The sequence below is a fragment of the Dreissena polymorpha genome, chromosome 9 (assembly GCF_020536995.1).
Source record: "Dreissena polymorpha isolate Duluth1 chromosome 9, UMN_Dpol_1.0, whole genome shotgun sequence".
In the NCBI taxonomy this organism is placed as follows: domain Eukaryota; kingdom Metazoa; phylum Mollusca; class Bivalvia; order Myida; family Dreissenidae; genus Dreissena; species Dreissena polymorpha.
This window is the reverse complement of record NC_068363.1, coordinates 48,207,360-48,226,489: the sequence shown is the minus strand read 5'-3', so window position 1 is coordinate 48,226,489 and position 19,130 is coordinate 48,207,360. Positions and strand designations below refer to the sequence as shown.

The 19,130-nt window shown below is 33.6% G+C and overlaps 1 protein-coding gene across 1 annotated transcript in view; it reads left to right on the top strand.

Annotated features, from left to right (window-relative positions):
- Nucleotides 1-18,780, top strand: part of LOC127846016 (1-phosphatidylinositol 4,5-bisphosphate phosphodiesterase gamma-1-like) — a 148,009-nt gene extending 129,229 nt beyond the window's left edge. The window contains exons 33-36 of the mRNA XM_052377197.1: nucleotides 1,807-1,988; nucleotides 3,527-3,544; nucleotides 8,713-8,787; nucleotides 15,069-18,780. Of these exons, the coding sequence (XP_052233157.1) occupies nucleotides 1,807-1,988; nucleotides 3,527-3,544; nucleotides 8,713-8,787; nucleotide 15,069 (276 nt within the window). The 3' untranslated portion in view covers nucleotides 15,070-18,780. The remainder of the gene's footprint in view (nucleotides 1-1,806; nucleotides 1,989-3,526; nucleotides 3,545-8,712; nucleotides 8,788-15,068) is intronic.
- The last annotated feature ends 350 nt before the right edge of the window (nucleotides 18,781-19,130 follow it).

Sequence of the window (19,130 nt, the reverse complement as noted above, 5' to 3'; positions counted from 1 at the left end):
GAGATTAAAACGTAAGCAATAGGTATGCATTGAAATTGTATGATAAAGTATGTAAACATTAAACAGGTTAATATGGACAACCAGTAATTATTCAAACTGCCCCTTATATTATTACAGGTTACTGAGATATATGTCTATGTTTAATCATTTGATGTAAATAAATTGTTAGAGCCTGCAACAATTTTGTTTCTTGTTCAATTTCTGTACAACATTTGCTAAACGGTTGTTAAAGACGCACTTTTTAAGAAGTGTGTTAAACATGTGTCTTTTTAGATACATCCTTTTAAAACAGATCATATGATAAAAACGCACTTATGAAATAAAAGACTAACTTATGCTTAAAAAAGACGCACATCAAAATAGAAAAACGCACTTTTGTGAGAAAAAACCCACATCTGTAAACCTTAAAACACACTTCTTAGATAAAAGACGCACTTCCTAAATAAAAGACGCACTTCTTAGATAAAAAACACACATTTTGCTCACATCTACACTCAAAAGCGCACTTACAGATGAAGAAAACACACAAAAAACGCACTTCCTAAATAAAAGACGCACTTCTTAGATAAAAAACACACATTTTGCTCACATCTACACTCTAAAGCGCACTTACAGATGAAGAAAACACACAAAAAACGCACTTTTTCACTAATATAACGCACTTGAATAGAAAAAACGCACAAAAAGCGCACTTAAATGCACTTTTGAACACTGAAAATGCACATATTAACAAAAAACACACAATTAACGCACTTTTAAGTGCGCTAAATGTGTGTTTTGGTAAAAAGTGCGTTTTTATTTGACAAGGGATATTAGGATGACACTTTCGGCTTTCATGATTTTTTGTTTAAAGGAAGTTACTTAAAGAAACTCCAGTTTTAGCGGAAAGTGTCAGTCATGTGTGTTAACCCTTTGCATGCTGGGAAATTTGTTGTCTGCTAAAATGATGTCTGCTGAATTTCTAAAATTAGCATTTTCTTCGATTATTTTTCTAAGACCACTATCAGAATAGCAAACAGTTTGGATCCTGATGAGACGCCACGTTCTGTGGCGTCTCATCTGGGTACAAACTGTGATGAGACGCCACGTTCTGTGGCGTCTCATCTGGGTACAAAATGTTTGCAAAGGTCTTCAAAATCCGGTTCCAGCACTCAAAGGGCTAATCTAGGACGACTCATGCACATGTATTGAGCTTTGTTTTGCCAGGGCAAGGTTCATGTATGCCCATCGTTCCAGATGTAATGAAGCAGACATCAGGAAACATTTCAAAGTAAATTTGGTTAAGAAAGTTCAGGAATTTCAAATGTTTGGTGGTTTTATGTACACATTTTGGGGGTACCTCTTATATCAGCAGGATTACCATGAAATTTGTTCTCAGCACCTTATCCCAACACTTATATATTTAACAACTACATATACATGTATATATTTTTTTTCCTAGGACATTTAAATTGAATTGTGCCAGTTTTCAAATTCCTTCCGCATAATAGTTATGATACATATTGGTATCATACATACAATAAAGTAGCCCTATAGCCCTTTCCCCCATTAGAAGCAAAGTGAAAATGGCTTTTGCAGTCGGAATAAAACCAGAACAGCCTGGGAGTAACTCGCAGTCTGTTCAGGTTTTATGCTGTTTGCTGCTCATTCGAAACTAAGGCTTCGAAATGAAGCCTTTAAAACTTGAATTTAGTAGGTAAGGTTTTTAATTAAATGTAAATTTTTAAGGGACTACAAATTTGTCAAAAAGCGTATCTAAGTGGTAGAGGGTTAATGAGTTCTGTCTACTATATTTGTGGTTGCCAGGAGGAGGACAATGATATCTACTCGTGCCTGCAAGATTTGCAAGATCAGCGTGAGGACCTAAGCTCACGGATAGCCGAGCTCGAGCTCAACGGAGACCTCCGCCAGGCTCAACAGGTCCGTCAAGTTCTGCAGGAAACGGAGGCAACCATCGTGAAGAAGAACCAGGAACGCCAACATAGGAAGTAGGTGTTACATTGACTGACGTGTTGTCTACTTTGCATTTTCTTATAGGTGTTTAAAGTAGTGATAATGTAAAAAATAGGAGGGGAAAATGCTATCGAAAGTTTGTCTTCATGGATATTGATTTAGCCCTTGCTGACTTACGAAATTATATGTAATATTTAATTCTCTTATAATAGATTCAAAAAGATCATTTTTAATTTACTGGATTGAAAAAATAAGACTTAATTTTAGTTCTCACCAAATGTATGTCCTATTCAACCATGCCATTTTATTGGTTGAAATGTTATGCAGACATTAGAACCAATTATGTTTAATAAATGATTAATGAGTACAAAGTTTTGCTAGCATAATCTCCCTCTATCATAAACCATAGCATATTTGAGCAATAGTTGGTTCAGACAATGTCAGTTTTGATGTTGTGGTTTGATGTTGTGTATGCCAATGCATTTCACTATTCCTGCTATATAGTGAAGATGCAGTGTATTGAGATTTTGTGGTTTGACTTAATTTATACCTCTTTTCAAACATTGATTGTAAAGGAATAATGGTTGTAGTATAAACAACTTGGAGGCAGTTGTTTCTTTTTTGTTAAAAAAAACCTTTAATTAAAAAAAAAAAAGGAAAAAAAATGGTTTTAAATAATTTTCAATATGTTAACTACAATGGGCTGATTGTTAGTTCTAAGTTCACTGACCAAAGGTATCACTTACATTTTTTCGAAGTACATGGAACTTTCTTATTATTCTAAGATCTAGTCTTTAATATTTCATGCTTATCTTAAAATAAGAAGATTTTACTCTTTTTTATGCCCCCAAAGAAGGGCATATAGTGATCGCACTTTCCGTTTGTCTGTCTGTCCATCTGTCCGTCACACTTTGCATTTAGGTTTCGAAAAGTGCTCATAACTTCCAGGTTGCTTCAGATGTAACCTTCATATTTGGTATTCATGTGTACATGGACAAGGCCATTCAATACGCTCTCAAATTTTGACCCCCTTGACCTTAGGGTCCATGTTAAGGTTTCCAAATCTGCGTTTAGGTTTCGAAAAATGCTCATAACTTCTATCAAAGCATTTTTCGGGGGCATATGAGGACAGCTCTTGTTTAAATATACATGTTGTATATATTCTTTATTAATTGCTATTCACATAGTATGGAAATTTACTCGGTCTGTGAACCAACTTAACCATTGAAAAGCAAGTATTCTGTAAGAGGTATTATAAACTTAGAAATATTTACGCCATTTATTGTACAAATATAGCTTAGTTTGTCTAGTGATGACATTTTATGCAATTTTAATAATAATAATTCAACCATGTTGTCTTGAAAATATGTTTTAATTTAATTAGGAGCTTATGTGAATGAGAATGCATTATGAATTTTTGAAGTAGTTGCATGACATGTCATTTATTGTTGATAGCTTTTAACATTTTCCAGTTTGGCTTGTTTCACATGCTTACTTTGCTTGTGGGACACAGCAATCAGTATATGCAGATTCCAGTTATCATTTTATTTTTGTTATTTTCCCCGTGTTATAGGCTATTGAATTATCTGAAGCAAGTATTTTTTGTGTTACCTTTTAACACTTTAGTTTATTCTTCCACTATTGCCATCCTAATTTTTCTTCCTTTCAAGTTTGTCCCGTTCTATTTTCTATATATGTTAAGTATTGTTGTTGTTTTTTTGCCCAAGTTCCATAATTTATAATACATCACGTCAAAAAAGACCTTATGTGCTGTCTGTCATGCCAGGTTATAGCACAACCCTTCCCTTTCTGTGTTAAATATAATAAACTTCAATAATTAATTTTCATGCATACAAATCCATGGAGTGTTTCCACTTGCTTAGTGCCTATGTATTGCACATTGTTACACTCATAAAAAATGACAGGTTGATTCAAGCCCATTGTTAAATATTTGTCCATAAACACTCTAAAACCTTGACATGTTTATTCATGTCTTGTGTCAATATTCTTTATGAATAATAAGTTAAAAAAACATTTGCATGTTTATTTAAGTAATATGTTCAATATCGTACCTGAACACTTCATGTAGAACCTTAATATGTTGCTTAATGACAATTGTTCAATATTGCGCTTGAATACTTCATAAAGCACCTTGAGATTCTTAATACCAAGTGTCCAATATGGAACATCACTTCCCTTCATAAATACCCTTGACATGTTTCTTCAGGCCAAGTGTCCAATATGGAACATCACTTCCCTTCATAAATACCCTTGACATGTTTCTTCAGGCCAAGTGTCCAATATGGAACATCACTTCCCTTCATAAATACCCTTGACATGTTTCTTCATGTCAAGTGTCCAATATGGAACATCACTTCCCTTCATAAATACCCTTGACATGTTTCTTCATGTCATGTGTCCAATATGCACACCACATGAACATTTTGTCAATAACATTGACACTTTTGAATGTGCCAAGTGTCAAAAATTGCACATCAGTTGAAAACTTCCACTGCGGGGAATCACGTGATCACAAAAGTACCGTAATTTCTCTATGTTTTCGGACACTTAAAAATAATAATTTTTCGTGTCCGAAAACTTAGATACGAAAAATATTAACAAAATACAGGTGTCCGAAAACTTAAGAGTCGAAAATGGAAGTGTTCGCAAATAGCGTCAATTGTATCAACGACTACCGGTAATAGCACGCGCTTGTAAAATACCATGCCGAATAGTATAAATTACAGTTATACATGTTTGCACTGCATTTAAAATAATTGTAAATGCTTAATTTATTTGACAGATAGTTACTTCAAGGTTGTACTTTGACTAACGAGTTCAAAATTGAGCTGGTGATGTACCGATACACGCTTGTATGAACCTGTAATTAACGCAATAAAAAAGCAAACTATGAATTCTTTGTTTGTTCATTTCCGATAGTTGTTGTATAACACCTTCCATTGTTCGTAAAACTTGTAATAGGGTGCATCACAATTTGAAACATTTAGTATTTGTCACAGTAATTTTACTGAAAAGGGGTAGTACCATTGCGGTAGATAATTGAACTGTTAATTGGCACTACCCCTGGTAATTGTCATAACGCTTATGCTATGTGGCGAAACCATTGTTTAATACCGGTTTACAAGGTTATTTACCCAATAACGCAAATGTAATGGTCCATTGCCCTCAGGCACGCACCCGCAATGTTTTATGATGTTAATCTGGTTGTAAAACCCCATGATCAAAGTGTCATAAGATATCGAAAACAGGTTCGAAATTTGGTAAGATAGCGCTGTAAAATATACTGTCCGAAAACTTAGAGACATAAAAAACGGACGAAAACTCGTGTGTCCGAAAATAAAGAGTCACGAAAAATAATTATTTTTGCTAAATAAGGGGGGTCCGAAAACTTAGAGTGTCCGAAAACATAGAGTAATTACGGTACATTGTACGAACAAAATGGCAGAAAAAGCTCTCGCTTAATGACGAAAATCAAGGTATTCTCATATTTTATAATATCCAAATAAATGATAACTATGCGCAAAGTTACCCGCTAAGTCGCCTTATGTACTCTGGTAATTGTCGTTTTTCTTAATTTTCTGTAGTTTTTACAAACATTCAGGAACAATAAACAATGTAAAAAAATATGGTATTTTACAACTTTTCTTTTCTTCATTGACTTGGTTGACAGTCCCTTTTAGCGAGAGCTTTTTCCGCCATTTTGTGCGTACGATGTACTTTTGTGATCACGTGATTCCCTGCAGTGACTTCATAAAGAACATCAAAACATTTGAAACATGCAAAGTATCCAAATTGCACATTAGTTGAACACTTCGTAAATTACATTTAATAATTAATTTTGAAACATGCAAATTATCATAATTGCGCATCAGTTGAACACTTACATGCAAAGTTTCCAAATTGCACATCAGTTGAATGCTTCATAAAACAAATTGAAAAAGCAATTAAACATGCCCAATATTTAATAACCTTATTCACTAACAGACCAGATCGTTGCATGTTACATAGTTCAAACAACCACATACAATTTTGGAGCTTTGTTTATAGAATGCCCGACAAAAACTCTCCCGGATAAAAACCCTCCCGTCAGTTTTATAGGGGCCGGACGAAAACCCTCCCATGAATGAATGGGGACGGACAAAAACCCTCCCATGAAAAAAACGGGGGAGGACAAAAACCCTCCCATGAAAAAACGCGACCAAGGCTCGTGGTTCAGATTTTCTAAGTCTCGCAAAATAAACTTTGCTTTATTCGGCACCGACCGAGTATTCTCTATGAACACAATGGGAAGAATAAGATTGTCAAGCTGCTTATATCGATCTGCTTTAAGATTAAAACATAAGACTCACTCATTCTTTTTATCTGAGCTAATATATAGTTCTTTGTAGACACATGCCAGCCATGTAAAACAAACCACATGATGTTAATTGGCAAATCAATCTTCACTTTTAGAGACATCTTCACTATTTCTACAAGAAATTCTCAAATTCTGTGTGATTATTTGTTCTTATTCGAAAAATAAAGATTTTATTGTTATGTCCCCCACTATAGTAGTGGGGGACATATTGTTTTTGCCCTGTCTGTTGGTTGGTCTGTTGGTTGGTTGGTTTGCGCCAACTTTAACATTTTGCAATAACTTTTGCTATATTGAAGATAGCAACTTCATATTTGGCATGCATGTGTATCTCATGAAGCTGCACATTTTGAGTGGTGAAAGGTCAAGGTCATCCTTCAAGGTCAGAAGTCAAATATATGTGGCCAAAATCGCTAATTTTATGAATACTTTTGCAATATTGAAGATAGCAACTTCATATTTGGCATGCATGTGTATCTCATGGAGCTGCAAATTTTGAGTGGTGAAAGGTCATGGTCAATGTCATCCTTCAAGGTCAGAGGTCAAATATATGTGGCCCAAATCGCTTATTTTATGAATACTTTTGCAATATTGAAGATAGCAACTTGATATTTGGCATGCATGTGTATCTCATGGAGCTGCACATTTTGAGTGGTGAAAGGTCAAGGTCATCCTTCAAGGTCAGAGGTCAAATATATGGGGCCCAAATCGCTTATTTTATGAATACTTTTGCAATATTGAAGATAGCAACTTGATATTTGGCATGCATGTGTATCTCATGGAGCTGCACATTTTGAGTGGTGAAAGGTCAAGGTCATCCTTCAAGGTCAAATATATGGGTCAAAATTGCTCATGTAATGTCACTTCTGTAATATTGAAGCTAACAATTTTATATTTGAAATGCGTGTGTATCTCAAGGAGCTGCACATTTTGAGTGGTGAAGGGTCAAGGTCAAGGTCATCCTTCAATGTCAAACGTCATATAGGGGGACATTGTATTTCACAAACACATCTTGTTTCATATGCTTAAGAGACTGCTTAAATGGCTTTATGTAAACTTCAACACCGTTATTTCGAAGTCGTCTGGACTGTTAAAAAAACTTCGGATTAACGATAATTCGAAATTAACATTTGACAGAAGACTTAATCTTTGATTCTGTAAAAATAAAACATTGTGGAATTTGCATGGTTCGGTTACACGCTACTATAAATAATTGTTTTACTTAAAAACGTTAACTAGTCAGATTGCAATAGATTTCTACTTGTAACAAACGGAGGAATAAAACGATTCTTTTTCTTCTTTTGATTTTTCACTAATTACAAAACATATAAAATATAATGAATAGAACAAATTGTCATACATGATACAGATGAATACTTTTTTTAAATAACACATGATGTCTCTCTGAACACCGGCGTTATCAGCACTTAACTGGACACGTGTTTTGTTTCAGTAAATATTAATTATCTGCTTTTGACGACATTATAAAATTAACACTTTAAGCGCAGAAGACAAAGGGGTAATTAGCGGCTTTTGACGCGCCATGGGCAGACGACAAAGGTGTGAAATTACGTTTTGACTTCGGATTGAAGATTGATAATAAGGTGCGAATTATAGTGTTGGAACCGACAGAATGACTTCAAATTAACGATTTCTTCGGTATAACGAAGTTAGGATTAACAATGAAATTTTACATCAAACAAACAAGAACCAAAATCGGGACCCGAAAAATACTTCGAAATAACGGTGACTTCGGATTATCAGTGTTCGAAATAATGGTGTTGAAGTGTATCTAAAAAAACTGCCAGGTCCATATTTCTGCAATGTGTATAGCTCTCATAGTACCATACAAGTTATGTCTTTATAATATTATAATAAATTGAAAAATAAACATTTGGGAAGAAATAATTCAAATAGATCTGGTCAGGTTCTTATGGTTATTTTATTTGGAAATATATAAGATCAGTGTTAATTGTTATTAATACCTTTCATTAGATTAAAAAAACTTCTTAAATGCTACTGTAAATGTCGCAAATCAGGTACTTGTTTCTTTGGTTATACTCTTGTGTTGTAAAGTTAACACAGATTTAACTCTAGATAAACTTGCAAACACCCAAATCTTTCTATCTTGCTACTATAAGCTTTGCTGCAGTAACTCTTTTAAATGCAATAAAAAGTAAATTAATGTTTCAGAAAAGTAACCTAATAGGTTTGTAACATTGAAATTTATTATGTTAAGTTTAATGTTTGAAATTAACAATGCATTTCTCAGTCAAAATTAGTGTTATTTATTACTCAATATACTACCATTTGGTTCTACTGCAATTTTGTGAAACATCAGCCCATGTTTGTTCACAGTTTAACTCTTTGTTATTCTAACTCAGATCTGGCAAGATTGGTTACCAGGGAAACCAGAATGTTGCACCAAATCTCAAGCGATTTAGTGTCACCTCCGTTTGGTAACCTTTTTGTCACCTGCTTTTACACCCCAAGTATAGTGGGACAAATATTGATTATATGCTAGTTGCTGTGACATTGTTAGTGTCAACAACTGCGCTAGTTTTGCAGCGACAATGTTACACTTCCTAATGTGTCACATAAATCCAACTTTATATTTGAATTCGTCTGAGTGTTCACTGATTGAATTAACCTGAGTCAATAAGGAAAGAAATCCATACCGGGTAATTCTAGTGCAGATATCAGTATTTTCATCAAGGGGTTTGCTTAAAATATGATATTTATACAGGACTCTAGACTGTACAATAAAGTACATGAGAGGAAAAAAATTGTCATCACAAATATTGTCATGTCCAGTCAGAAAAATGATTGGAATGGTTGGCTTAATGTGACACATAATAACTAAAATATGATCCTTTTGCTCAACTGATGGTGGCAGAAATCTGAAGTTTTACATGTACCAGTAACCAACATTGTTGGATACCCACGTTCGACACATTCCGTTACTCTCCATTTATAGACCGTGGGACATTTCCAGCTCTTTTCACCGTTTTAGGGTGTGTCAAATCCAGTAATTTCATTGGATCCCTCACGGTTTCATGAGGATATTTTTTACCAATGATACAACTCGTACTATAGAGGCTTTGGGTTTGTTGTCAAAATTGCGTCGTCCGTAGAAATGGAATTTCGTAGTGCACGCGTATACTTTAAAATTGAGAATTTAAACGACTTTCAGAGTAAAAGTATCTTTAGTCTCTTACATGGGCGCGATGTCTTTTTTAGCACTTGGACAGGTGGATGGAAAAGCTTGGTGTATCAAATTGCAATTATCCAGGCGAAGCATTGACACTTCCAAAGTGAAATTATTTTTAGAAACTGCAATTTCATTGGTCTACTGAAAGGTTACAGTTAAGGTCAAAACGGCGTGTATTGCTTATATTGTCCCACGGCTAATGCTGGAGAGTAATGGAATGAATTAGTCGTGGGTATCCGACGATGCGATAACCAATGGCTGTTGTAGAATTTCACTCAGTTTGGATAAGTACACTTCATCTGCTTTTGGTGATGAAAATAGAGGAGTGTAAAATTATATAACTTAATGTAATGAAATATTGAAACTTGTGTTCCTTTAACTAGGTAATGCATGATGCGTCCTAAGAATCTAGCTATATTCAACTGCAAATCTACAGATGGGTGATTCAACATAAATTTTTAAGGGGGAATAAAGGGTCTGCTGTTTGAGGAAAATCTTGATTGTTAGTTAACAAACATGCTTTTTGTTTTTCTGCCATTGATGTTGAGCATATGGGTCATTACTTTGGGAGCGGGTTTTATTAATCAATCTGTAACAAGGTATAAACTTGTTTGCATGGTAGTCAAAGCCAGTACATCTTACATGACAAATGGTTATTGCCTGCAAAAAAATGCAAACATGACTATAAGAAGCTTGTAAGCTCAGCTGAGCACAAAAATTAATGCTGAAGGTAAGCTTTTTATTGTCAGTTGCCTTTAGACATCATAAAACATGCTTTAATGATTACTTTTTATATCATGGCTCTCATGGTTTATGTTATGATAATTTGCACAGAATTTTTGTGGTGTGTAGGATGTACTGTATTTTTGCCACATTTACAAGGGATAATATGAGGGCCGTTAACACATGTTTGATGGGCCCTTGTAAATGAATATTGGCAAATAATGAAAAGTTCACCAGATATGTATTATCATGTACCATGTATGTATTCCAGATGCAGGTTCTAGATATTCCAGCATCTTATCGAGTCGTGTGCTGAGAAAACTGGGCATAATGCATGTGCGTAAAGTGTCATCCCAGATTAGCCTGTACAGTCTGCACAGGCTAATCCGGGACAACACTTTCTGCCTAAACTTGATTTTTGGTAAGGAGGGACGTCCTTGAAACTAAAGATACCATAAAAGCGGAAAGTGTCGTCCCTGATTAGCCTGTGCGCACTGCACAGGCTAATCTGGGACGACAATTTACGCGCATGCATTAAGCCCAATTTTCTCAGAACAAGACACAATATTTGGGAGGTGTCTGCTGAAAAGCAAACTTAGTTGCTTTCTAAAGCAAATATTGATTGATTCTTTTACAGGGCATAATTGGTTAGTGTTTTGAAGTGGGTATATCAAGTTTTCAGAACCGGTTTTCTGGCAGGTACATAGCCCTTGTCAAATAAAGAATTTTTATAATCAGAACAAACTTTTGCCACAATTGCAGTTCTTGGGTTGACTTGTATTGAAATAAGGAAAACATTGGTTGTGAGTATATTAATTGTCTATCATTAATTTTACAATGTATGCTTTTCAAAATTTTATTTCATGAGCATGTATTTGTTTTCTTTCATAATGGGCTAAATTCAAACTTTGTTAACCAGGTTTTCCGAAGGAAAAAACTGGTTATTAGATTGGCGAATGCGGGCGGGCGGGCTGGCTGGCTGGCTGGCGGGCTGGCTGGCGGGCTGGCGGGCGGGCGGAACAAGCTTGTCCGGGCCATAACTATGTCGTTCATTGTCAGATTTTAAAATCATTTGGCACATTTGTTCACCATCATTGGGCGGTGTGTCGCGCGAAATAATTACGTCGATATCTCCAAGGTCAAGGTCACACTTTGAGTTCAAAGGTCAAAAATGGCCATAAATGAGCTTGTCCTGGCCATAACTATGTCATTCATTGTGAGATTTTAAAATCATTTGGCACATTTGTTCACCATCATGGGACGGTGTGTCGCACGAAAGAATCACATCAATATCTCCAATGTCAAGGTCGCCACGACTAAAAATAGATTTTTAAAAAAAACAAACTTACAAAGGGGGTTTATTTTGTTTGTTCATTTCAAAAGTTCAGTTTGAGTTTTCTCCCTTTATCAGATTTTTTTTTCACAATGAAAACCTGGTTTTGTGACAATTTTGTCCCTTGTTATATATTTGTTTTCTTTTTCTTAAGGGCTAAATTGAAACCGTGTTATTTATTTGTTTCTCGTTTAAATTGTCTTAATTGAAACTTTGTTATTGTAACTTTTAACATTTATTTATCTTGTTCTCAATCAAACTCTTGTTGAGGTTTTCCTTAAATATCTAAAACTAATGGGCCGCCATCTGGGAAAACTGGGTTTAATGCATGCATGTAAAGTGTCATCCCAGATGAGCCTGTGCAGTCTGTCAATCATATTACTCATAGAATATTGATTTTAAATATTATTTAACATATAAATTTCCATCACTTTTTTCCAAAATAAATAATTTGATTCTTATTGTGCAAGTGACGACAGCCCAAAAATCCTTTTTTTATCTGGAAATGATAATGGAAATGCAAATTGGTAAATTTAGGCTCTGTATATATGGCAACTATCTTTGCAACAAGTTTTTTTCTGCTGACTCTTATTTAAGTATCTGAATATCTTACCACATCACTAAGACTAATTTCTGATTGTGGTTTGGGCACTTTGTTTTATTATTTATCTAAAAGGAGAGAATTTAAGGGAGTTAAATTTTCAAAACATAAATTTATATTTAATTTAATAATATTCTGGCCTTTTTCTTTACACAAATGGGTGTATATAAAACATTTCAATACAGTGTTACACAGAAAATATGGAGGAATTGCTGGCTGTTATGCTTTTATAAAATGGCATCATGTTTGTGTTTTAACTTTAGTATTTAGGATGGCTTTGCTTCTCAACATAGTTGTCCAGTATCACTTTCCAATCAACCATAGGTGGAAATCAAGGGTACTGCATGAAAGTCATATATATCATAAAGAAACGGGAAGCTTATATGTAATTTCACACTAAACCCTCGTTCTTTGATTTTGTGCCCTTAGCGCGGGTGATTTCAGCAATATAGTAGATGGTCAAATATCGGAGAGTATGTGGAACGTATCCCCGCTGTATGAACCCCTCTGAGGGTGGAATCGCAGTGGTATACACGTACATTCTTTAAGTATACTTGTATCACATTTACCATGTACGCCAAAGGACTTGCAGTATAGCTTTATGTGTCTTGGCTGCCATCATACATTTTTACATGAGCATCTGAAATGTATTTGTATGTTACAATACGATATGTACATTATGTAATATAGCAATATTATTACTGGACAGGTGATCACAGTTGGTAGAATGCTGGACAACAAATATCAGTATGGCGGTTCATTCCTAGTCCTGGCCAAATAACTTGGGATATGGGGATGGGGCATGAAATTCTTTCTTTGGCCTTTCTACTACTACCCCTGAATCGAGTTTTAACCTTTTCCAACATAGACATGTGTTTTTGACACATTTGTAGTCCCTTAGAAAGTTACATTTATTTAAAGACCTTTCTTACGAAATTCAAGTTTTAAAGGCATCATTTACAACCCTTAGATACTGATAAGCAGCAAACAGCATAAAACCTGAACAGACTGCGAGTTACTCGCAGGCTGTTCTGGTTTTATGCTGGTTGCAAAAGCCATTTTCACTTTGCTTCTTATGGGGGAAAGGGTTAAAGGCAGTTGTCAGTTACCTGCAGAGGTTACACTGAGTACTGGTAAAGCAGCTAATGCAGGAGAGAAGTGTGAGTTTGTTAACTTATGCCTTGACTGAAATGTACTGTTGAAAACGAAAAAAAAAATCCAACTATTATAACATCAAGAACTAGTTTTCCTTTTATTTCTGATACTTGAACTCTTCGGTTTTCTTTTTGAAAAAAAGCAAAACCGTAATATTTTGACTGTCTAATTTAGCATGTTATCTGTCACAAATAGGTAAATTTTTTACCAATGTAATCCTCTTTATGCCTTCACTTGGATATTTCTAGTTCTGAATTTGTTAACAAACTTTTACTCTCTTACCATATTATACTGAGCCACACTAAAAATGTTACTATCATACCATAAGTTATGTAACTAAACATTTTGAATATTTAACTGTCAACCACGATCTTAAGATTTTTAAGTCTTTATCTCCTATATTGCTGATTTTAATTGTTAACATTGTTTGTTAAATTGTGTCCCAGTTTTTACCCCAAACAATTTTTTGTAGGTCCTTTTAAGATAACATTCTACTAAGATACATTTTCATTGTTTTTCTTCACTGATGATTTTACAAACAAAGTTTGATGTTGGGTATGTACGAGTCACTCTGTTGGGTCATGAGCTTCATGTAATATAATTGACATGTTATATAATTGAAACATGAACTGTGGATTTATAAGACTCCAGTGATCCTCATATTTCTCAGTTATTTGCTTTTGAACTTAGCTGACAAAGCGGTGCAGGGGTATTTCCTCAGTTGTTTGCCCCATGTACAGCTGAAAAAGCTCCTACCAGCTCCAATGCCAGCTTCACTATACAGCATGGTGATGGGTCTATCTGTACTACTTAGCATGAAATGTAATAAATAAGATAATAGTCATTATACATATAAAGTATGCTTTAAATTTGTAAAATGATTGTTAAAAGCATTCAGGGTTCTGAGTTGATGAGTAATATATGTTGTGTATATACAATCAATAACAATTCTAGGGATGGGAATGAATACTGAAAATGATATTTGAATATTCGTTTGTCATTATTCGAATTAAGAAGTATCTTTGCATAAAAATAGAATATTCCAATATCAATTTTGGATTTGAATATTCAGCCGATTTTCAAACATTCGAATATTCGGTCCCATCCCTAAACAATACCCTTATGTTTAGCACATGCAATTAAGCAGAAAGGGATGTTTTTATTGCTGTTGGTCTAATTGTATGAAAGGAACACTAAATGATGCTTCAAAACTATTGATGAAGTCAAAGTTAGACAACAGTAGACAACTCTTGAGATCTATAAATTTCAATTTGATGCTTGATATTTATACTTTGTTATTTCCTGTAAATGAATATGACTCTCAAAAGCATGTAAAAGTTTGTGTGGAATATATTAGAAAATACATCAATCCTCTTCAAACTTTAATATTAAGGTTTATAGTTGTTTGTCCAATCCGAATATTTTAGGACCGTTGTTATACCGTGATACTTAAAACGAATTGCACTGTCTGTTAGCTATACACCATAAACACCATGGCAATGTACACTCAGTTTGGTGTTGTTAATTGTCTTTATTATGGACTTTTTATAAATACAGATGGTAAATATTGATAGATAATTTTAATTATTTAGCTAGCACTGATTGGAATTTTAATTAACAGGAAGGAATCATAGTTGTGATGCATAGCTTAACTTACAGTTGCTATATCACTCACTATTTAATATTTTTAACATTGTGAGCACTTTATATTTTTCAGAAATACATCCAAAAGAGTAGTGTACCGGAGAACGTCTACAAGTTGAACAACAACAACAACTAGTTTATAAGTAGATACCATTAATTCATATAACCTTTGTGATTCATGACCATGGTCATAATTGAAAACATCCACTTTCTTTAAGATGCCAAAATCAAACGTTTTCATCAATTAAGGATGAGAAGTAACAGTGATGAAGTCTATCAGACGTTTTTTGTCCTCATGTGCTTAATGGCGTTGCATGGCTGAAGAGGAGAGCTTGAAATAATGTTGAAGTATTACTGTGCAAAAGACCAATGGCAACAAACCAAAGAAATGGGCAGTTTGTGTGAGTTGTTAGTGATCAAATGCCTTGTTGTGTATCTGAATTAAAAATGGCATGTTTGTTACTCAATTGAATATTGTTCATTTTGTTTAGAAATTTTAGAAGCAGAAAATACAATAATTTTTTGCCATATTCCTGAGCTAAAGACTAATCCTGGATTTGATAAACTTGTTTAATCATTAATTAATGTACATTCATTCATATCACTAAAATACATGTTTTTTTAAATATATAATAGACTTTAATGTTGTGGAAAGTCTACTGTATTGGCCTGAACAAGTATTTGTTTATTATATCCCTTTAAATGGGTTTTTATATATCTAAAATAATCACTGTCTTCACATATATAATGCCATAACCATGAGTTTTCGTCCAATTAAAATTTGCTATTAAGTATATGTTGTTTATATCCTTTTTTAAATTTAAATTGTATGTTTCAAACCTATTTGTGCATGAAAGTTGATAAAGTTGTTAAATATATGACGAGGGTTGCGGATTTTTTCAGTGATTCACAATCTTGGAATGCTTTGAATGTTTAAAGAATTAGACTTATAGAATCATCAGAATAATTACATACCCAGTAAGACGAAAATAAAATCTTTACAGACTTGTTCACAGTTTGGTAAACTGATGATTTTCAAAATAATTGTCATAGATTAAAAAAAGAATGTATACATTATATTTTAAAATCCAAATAACACTCTTCACTAGCAAAAATGTTTAAAATATTGGTTCATCTACATTTTTCCTTGATAATTTGGAAAATGTTCTACTTGCATTTTCTTTATACATGTAATTTGCTGATACATTATACTGCCTGCATTGTTTAGTGGAAGCATACTAGCTTTTACTTTGAGACATTTGGGGTTTCAATCCACTTGAACTTTCTTTCGTGCTATTATAATAAGTAAAGACTATTTGACACATTGTAGAATAAATTGTGTTCATAACATATTTACTGGGTAGTGGCTTTACGGAGATCTGTGAACAAGTCCCTGTAAACAGGTTAAGTATCAAACTGTTTAAGAGATATCTATGAAACTAGAATAGAGATATAAATTTACTTATTCAATACTGAAGTCCACAGAGCAGGTGTAGTAAAATGACCACATTTGTACTTGTTTGTTTAATGCCCAGTAATTATATGGAACATAATTATGGTACTAGATGTACTGTATGAATAAACATTTCATCAGTAACAAGAATTGCTCTCTAGGTCTCTTCAATTTATGTACAAAAATGCAAACAATACAAGACAAATATTGTGTAGTTTATGTTTATGCCCAATTTGTGTAATCCCCAAAAGTATAGTGACCAAAATGTGTAGCACCAAATTATGAATAGTGACCAATCTTTGTGAAGTGACCAGAGTTCATCATGGCTATTGTGTTCCACTGCCCATACAAAGACGCCAAATGCTTACAGGTTTTTTTTTGCCCGATTTTATAGCCGAAATTTGGCTATGTTCCCAATCCCAAAAAGTATACTTTTTTCCCAAAATGTGGCAAAAAATTCCCAATTGCCAAAAAAAAAATAATTTTTTTTTTGTTTTTTTTTTGAAAGAAGTCTTGTGTGTATTTTATCTCAATTTCAATTCAATTACATCTAAGAAAGTATTATATGATTTTTTTCTTTTAATTTGAATGATTATAAAGAGTTAAATCAAATTTAGTATTTCCCTAATCAGTGGACTTTTGTGTGGAAAAAAAGGCTAATGAATTAATTTTCCCAATTTCATGAAAATGCCGATAAAATTCCCAATTCCAAAGCCATGGGCTATCTTCCAAAAAAGTGGAAAAAAAAACCTGGCTTATTACTGCTTGGAAAAAACTTATGAAAGTATCATGAGATTTCATTAAGAAAACAAATTGCGTGGTGTTTCCATGAGATTGTATCATTTTGTTTACAGCAAACTTCGTTTCCTTGGTATTTGTATCATTTTTCATTCACATAATTTGTTACTAGTTCGGAACAGTATGTATTTATCACACTTGATCAAAACAGTGTTCATAAAATAAAAGTAATACTAGTCTTGACACGCATATTTCATACCCTTATCTTACAGCCACATTTGTACAAGATTGTTGTTCTGTGCTCTATACTACAAATGTTATTCTATGTGCCATCAAAGATGGAAGAAACGTACCCTGGATAGTATTTTTTTTTTTTAGGAGCCCAATATATTCAAATAATTATATAAAATCATGTTTAACGAGAAAAAAATTGACAAAGAGCCATGAAAAAAATCCCCACCCTCTGATATTGGAATCATAACAAGGTCATTAACTAGAATTTATCATAGACCTGTCTTTGCGGGCTGCAAAAAAGTAGCTTTAATCAAAAGCATCCATTGATCCTCCTATGGGTAATTTGGTAACCTTTCAAAAAAAGTTCACTTAAAAAAAATCTGTCCAGCCGTTAACTCAGTCGGTCGATAACCAAGCAATATTTCCAGTCAGTATGTCAACCCGAATAAATCTTAGACAGACTTTCAAACAATATTTTTGAGTTTTTTGCCCCTTAATCGATAGCTCGCGTCCTATTCCTTTAAAACAACGAGGCGTGTCAAATTATGCATGCATATGCAACCACTTACCCCTAAAAACTAATTCCAATACAATCAGAATGATAAGTATTTTTCATTTACATTTATTTAAACATCGTTGTTATTGTTGATTGGATATTTATGTGCCTGACTCTGTCAGTATAATTCACAAGCTGGGTTCAAGAGCGATGGCTACTTTCGTTTTCAAGTAAATCAAATTTAGAGTTAAAACAGTTGTTGCAAAGAAAATATAACATTTTGGAATTAGTTTTTAGGGGTAAGTGGTTGCATATGCATGCATTATTTGACACGCCTCATGTTTCTGCATACAAATAAAAACATATTAACCATTTAAGCAATATTTGCTCGTATAAAGCATTTGTAATAATACATCGACACAAAATAGCCCCGTGTCATAAGAAAATCTGCATGTAAGGAATTGCCATAAGTATTCCCTAATGAGCTTTTGTGACTACTGTGTATGGGTCCTTATGAATGTCATAGAATTTACAAGTTAATCAACCCATTTTTACTTAAGTGTCATTGTCAGCTATGAACCTTCATAGGACTTTGCTATTACTTTGTTAATTAAAAAAAAAAAAATTTAGTTACCTCCAATCATTTAATTTTATAATATAGCTGCATGTGTAAATGATAAAGTTTAAACTTAGTTTAGTGTTGTTAATTAGTTGTTTCTGCTTTATCTGTTCAGGTATTATTAATCCTCGTATGTATATTAAGCTCTTTTTACCAATGAAAGAGAAATTGTTATATTGTTTATGTGTTGTGTCTGTGCTATTTTCAGTTCTATATTACTAATTGCAAATAAAAGTTTTAACGGATTCATCATTATTATTAAAGCCACACACATTGCCTCTGACCTTGAAATGAAATACGTTAATCAATACATATAGATTCATGAAATTTGAAAGTGTGTAAAATTGTCATTAAATCTATAGCCTAGTTAACAAGTAATTTATTATTTTTCAAACGGTACCACTTCTTAAACCGAAAGTAGGATTTCTATATGTATACGTCCCTTTCGACAAACGCGATTATTTTTCAGTTTTAAAACGCAAAAAATATGGATTTCTACCTTGTAACAACCAGATATATTCTAATTGGCGTAGATAAAATTAATCTATAGCCTAGTAAGCAAGTAATTTATTATTTTTCAAACGATACCGCTTTT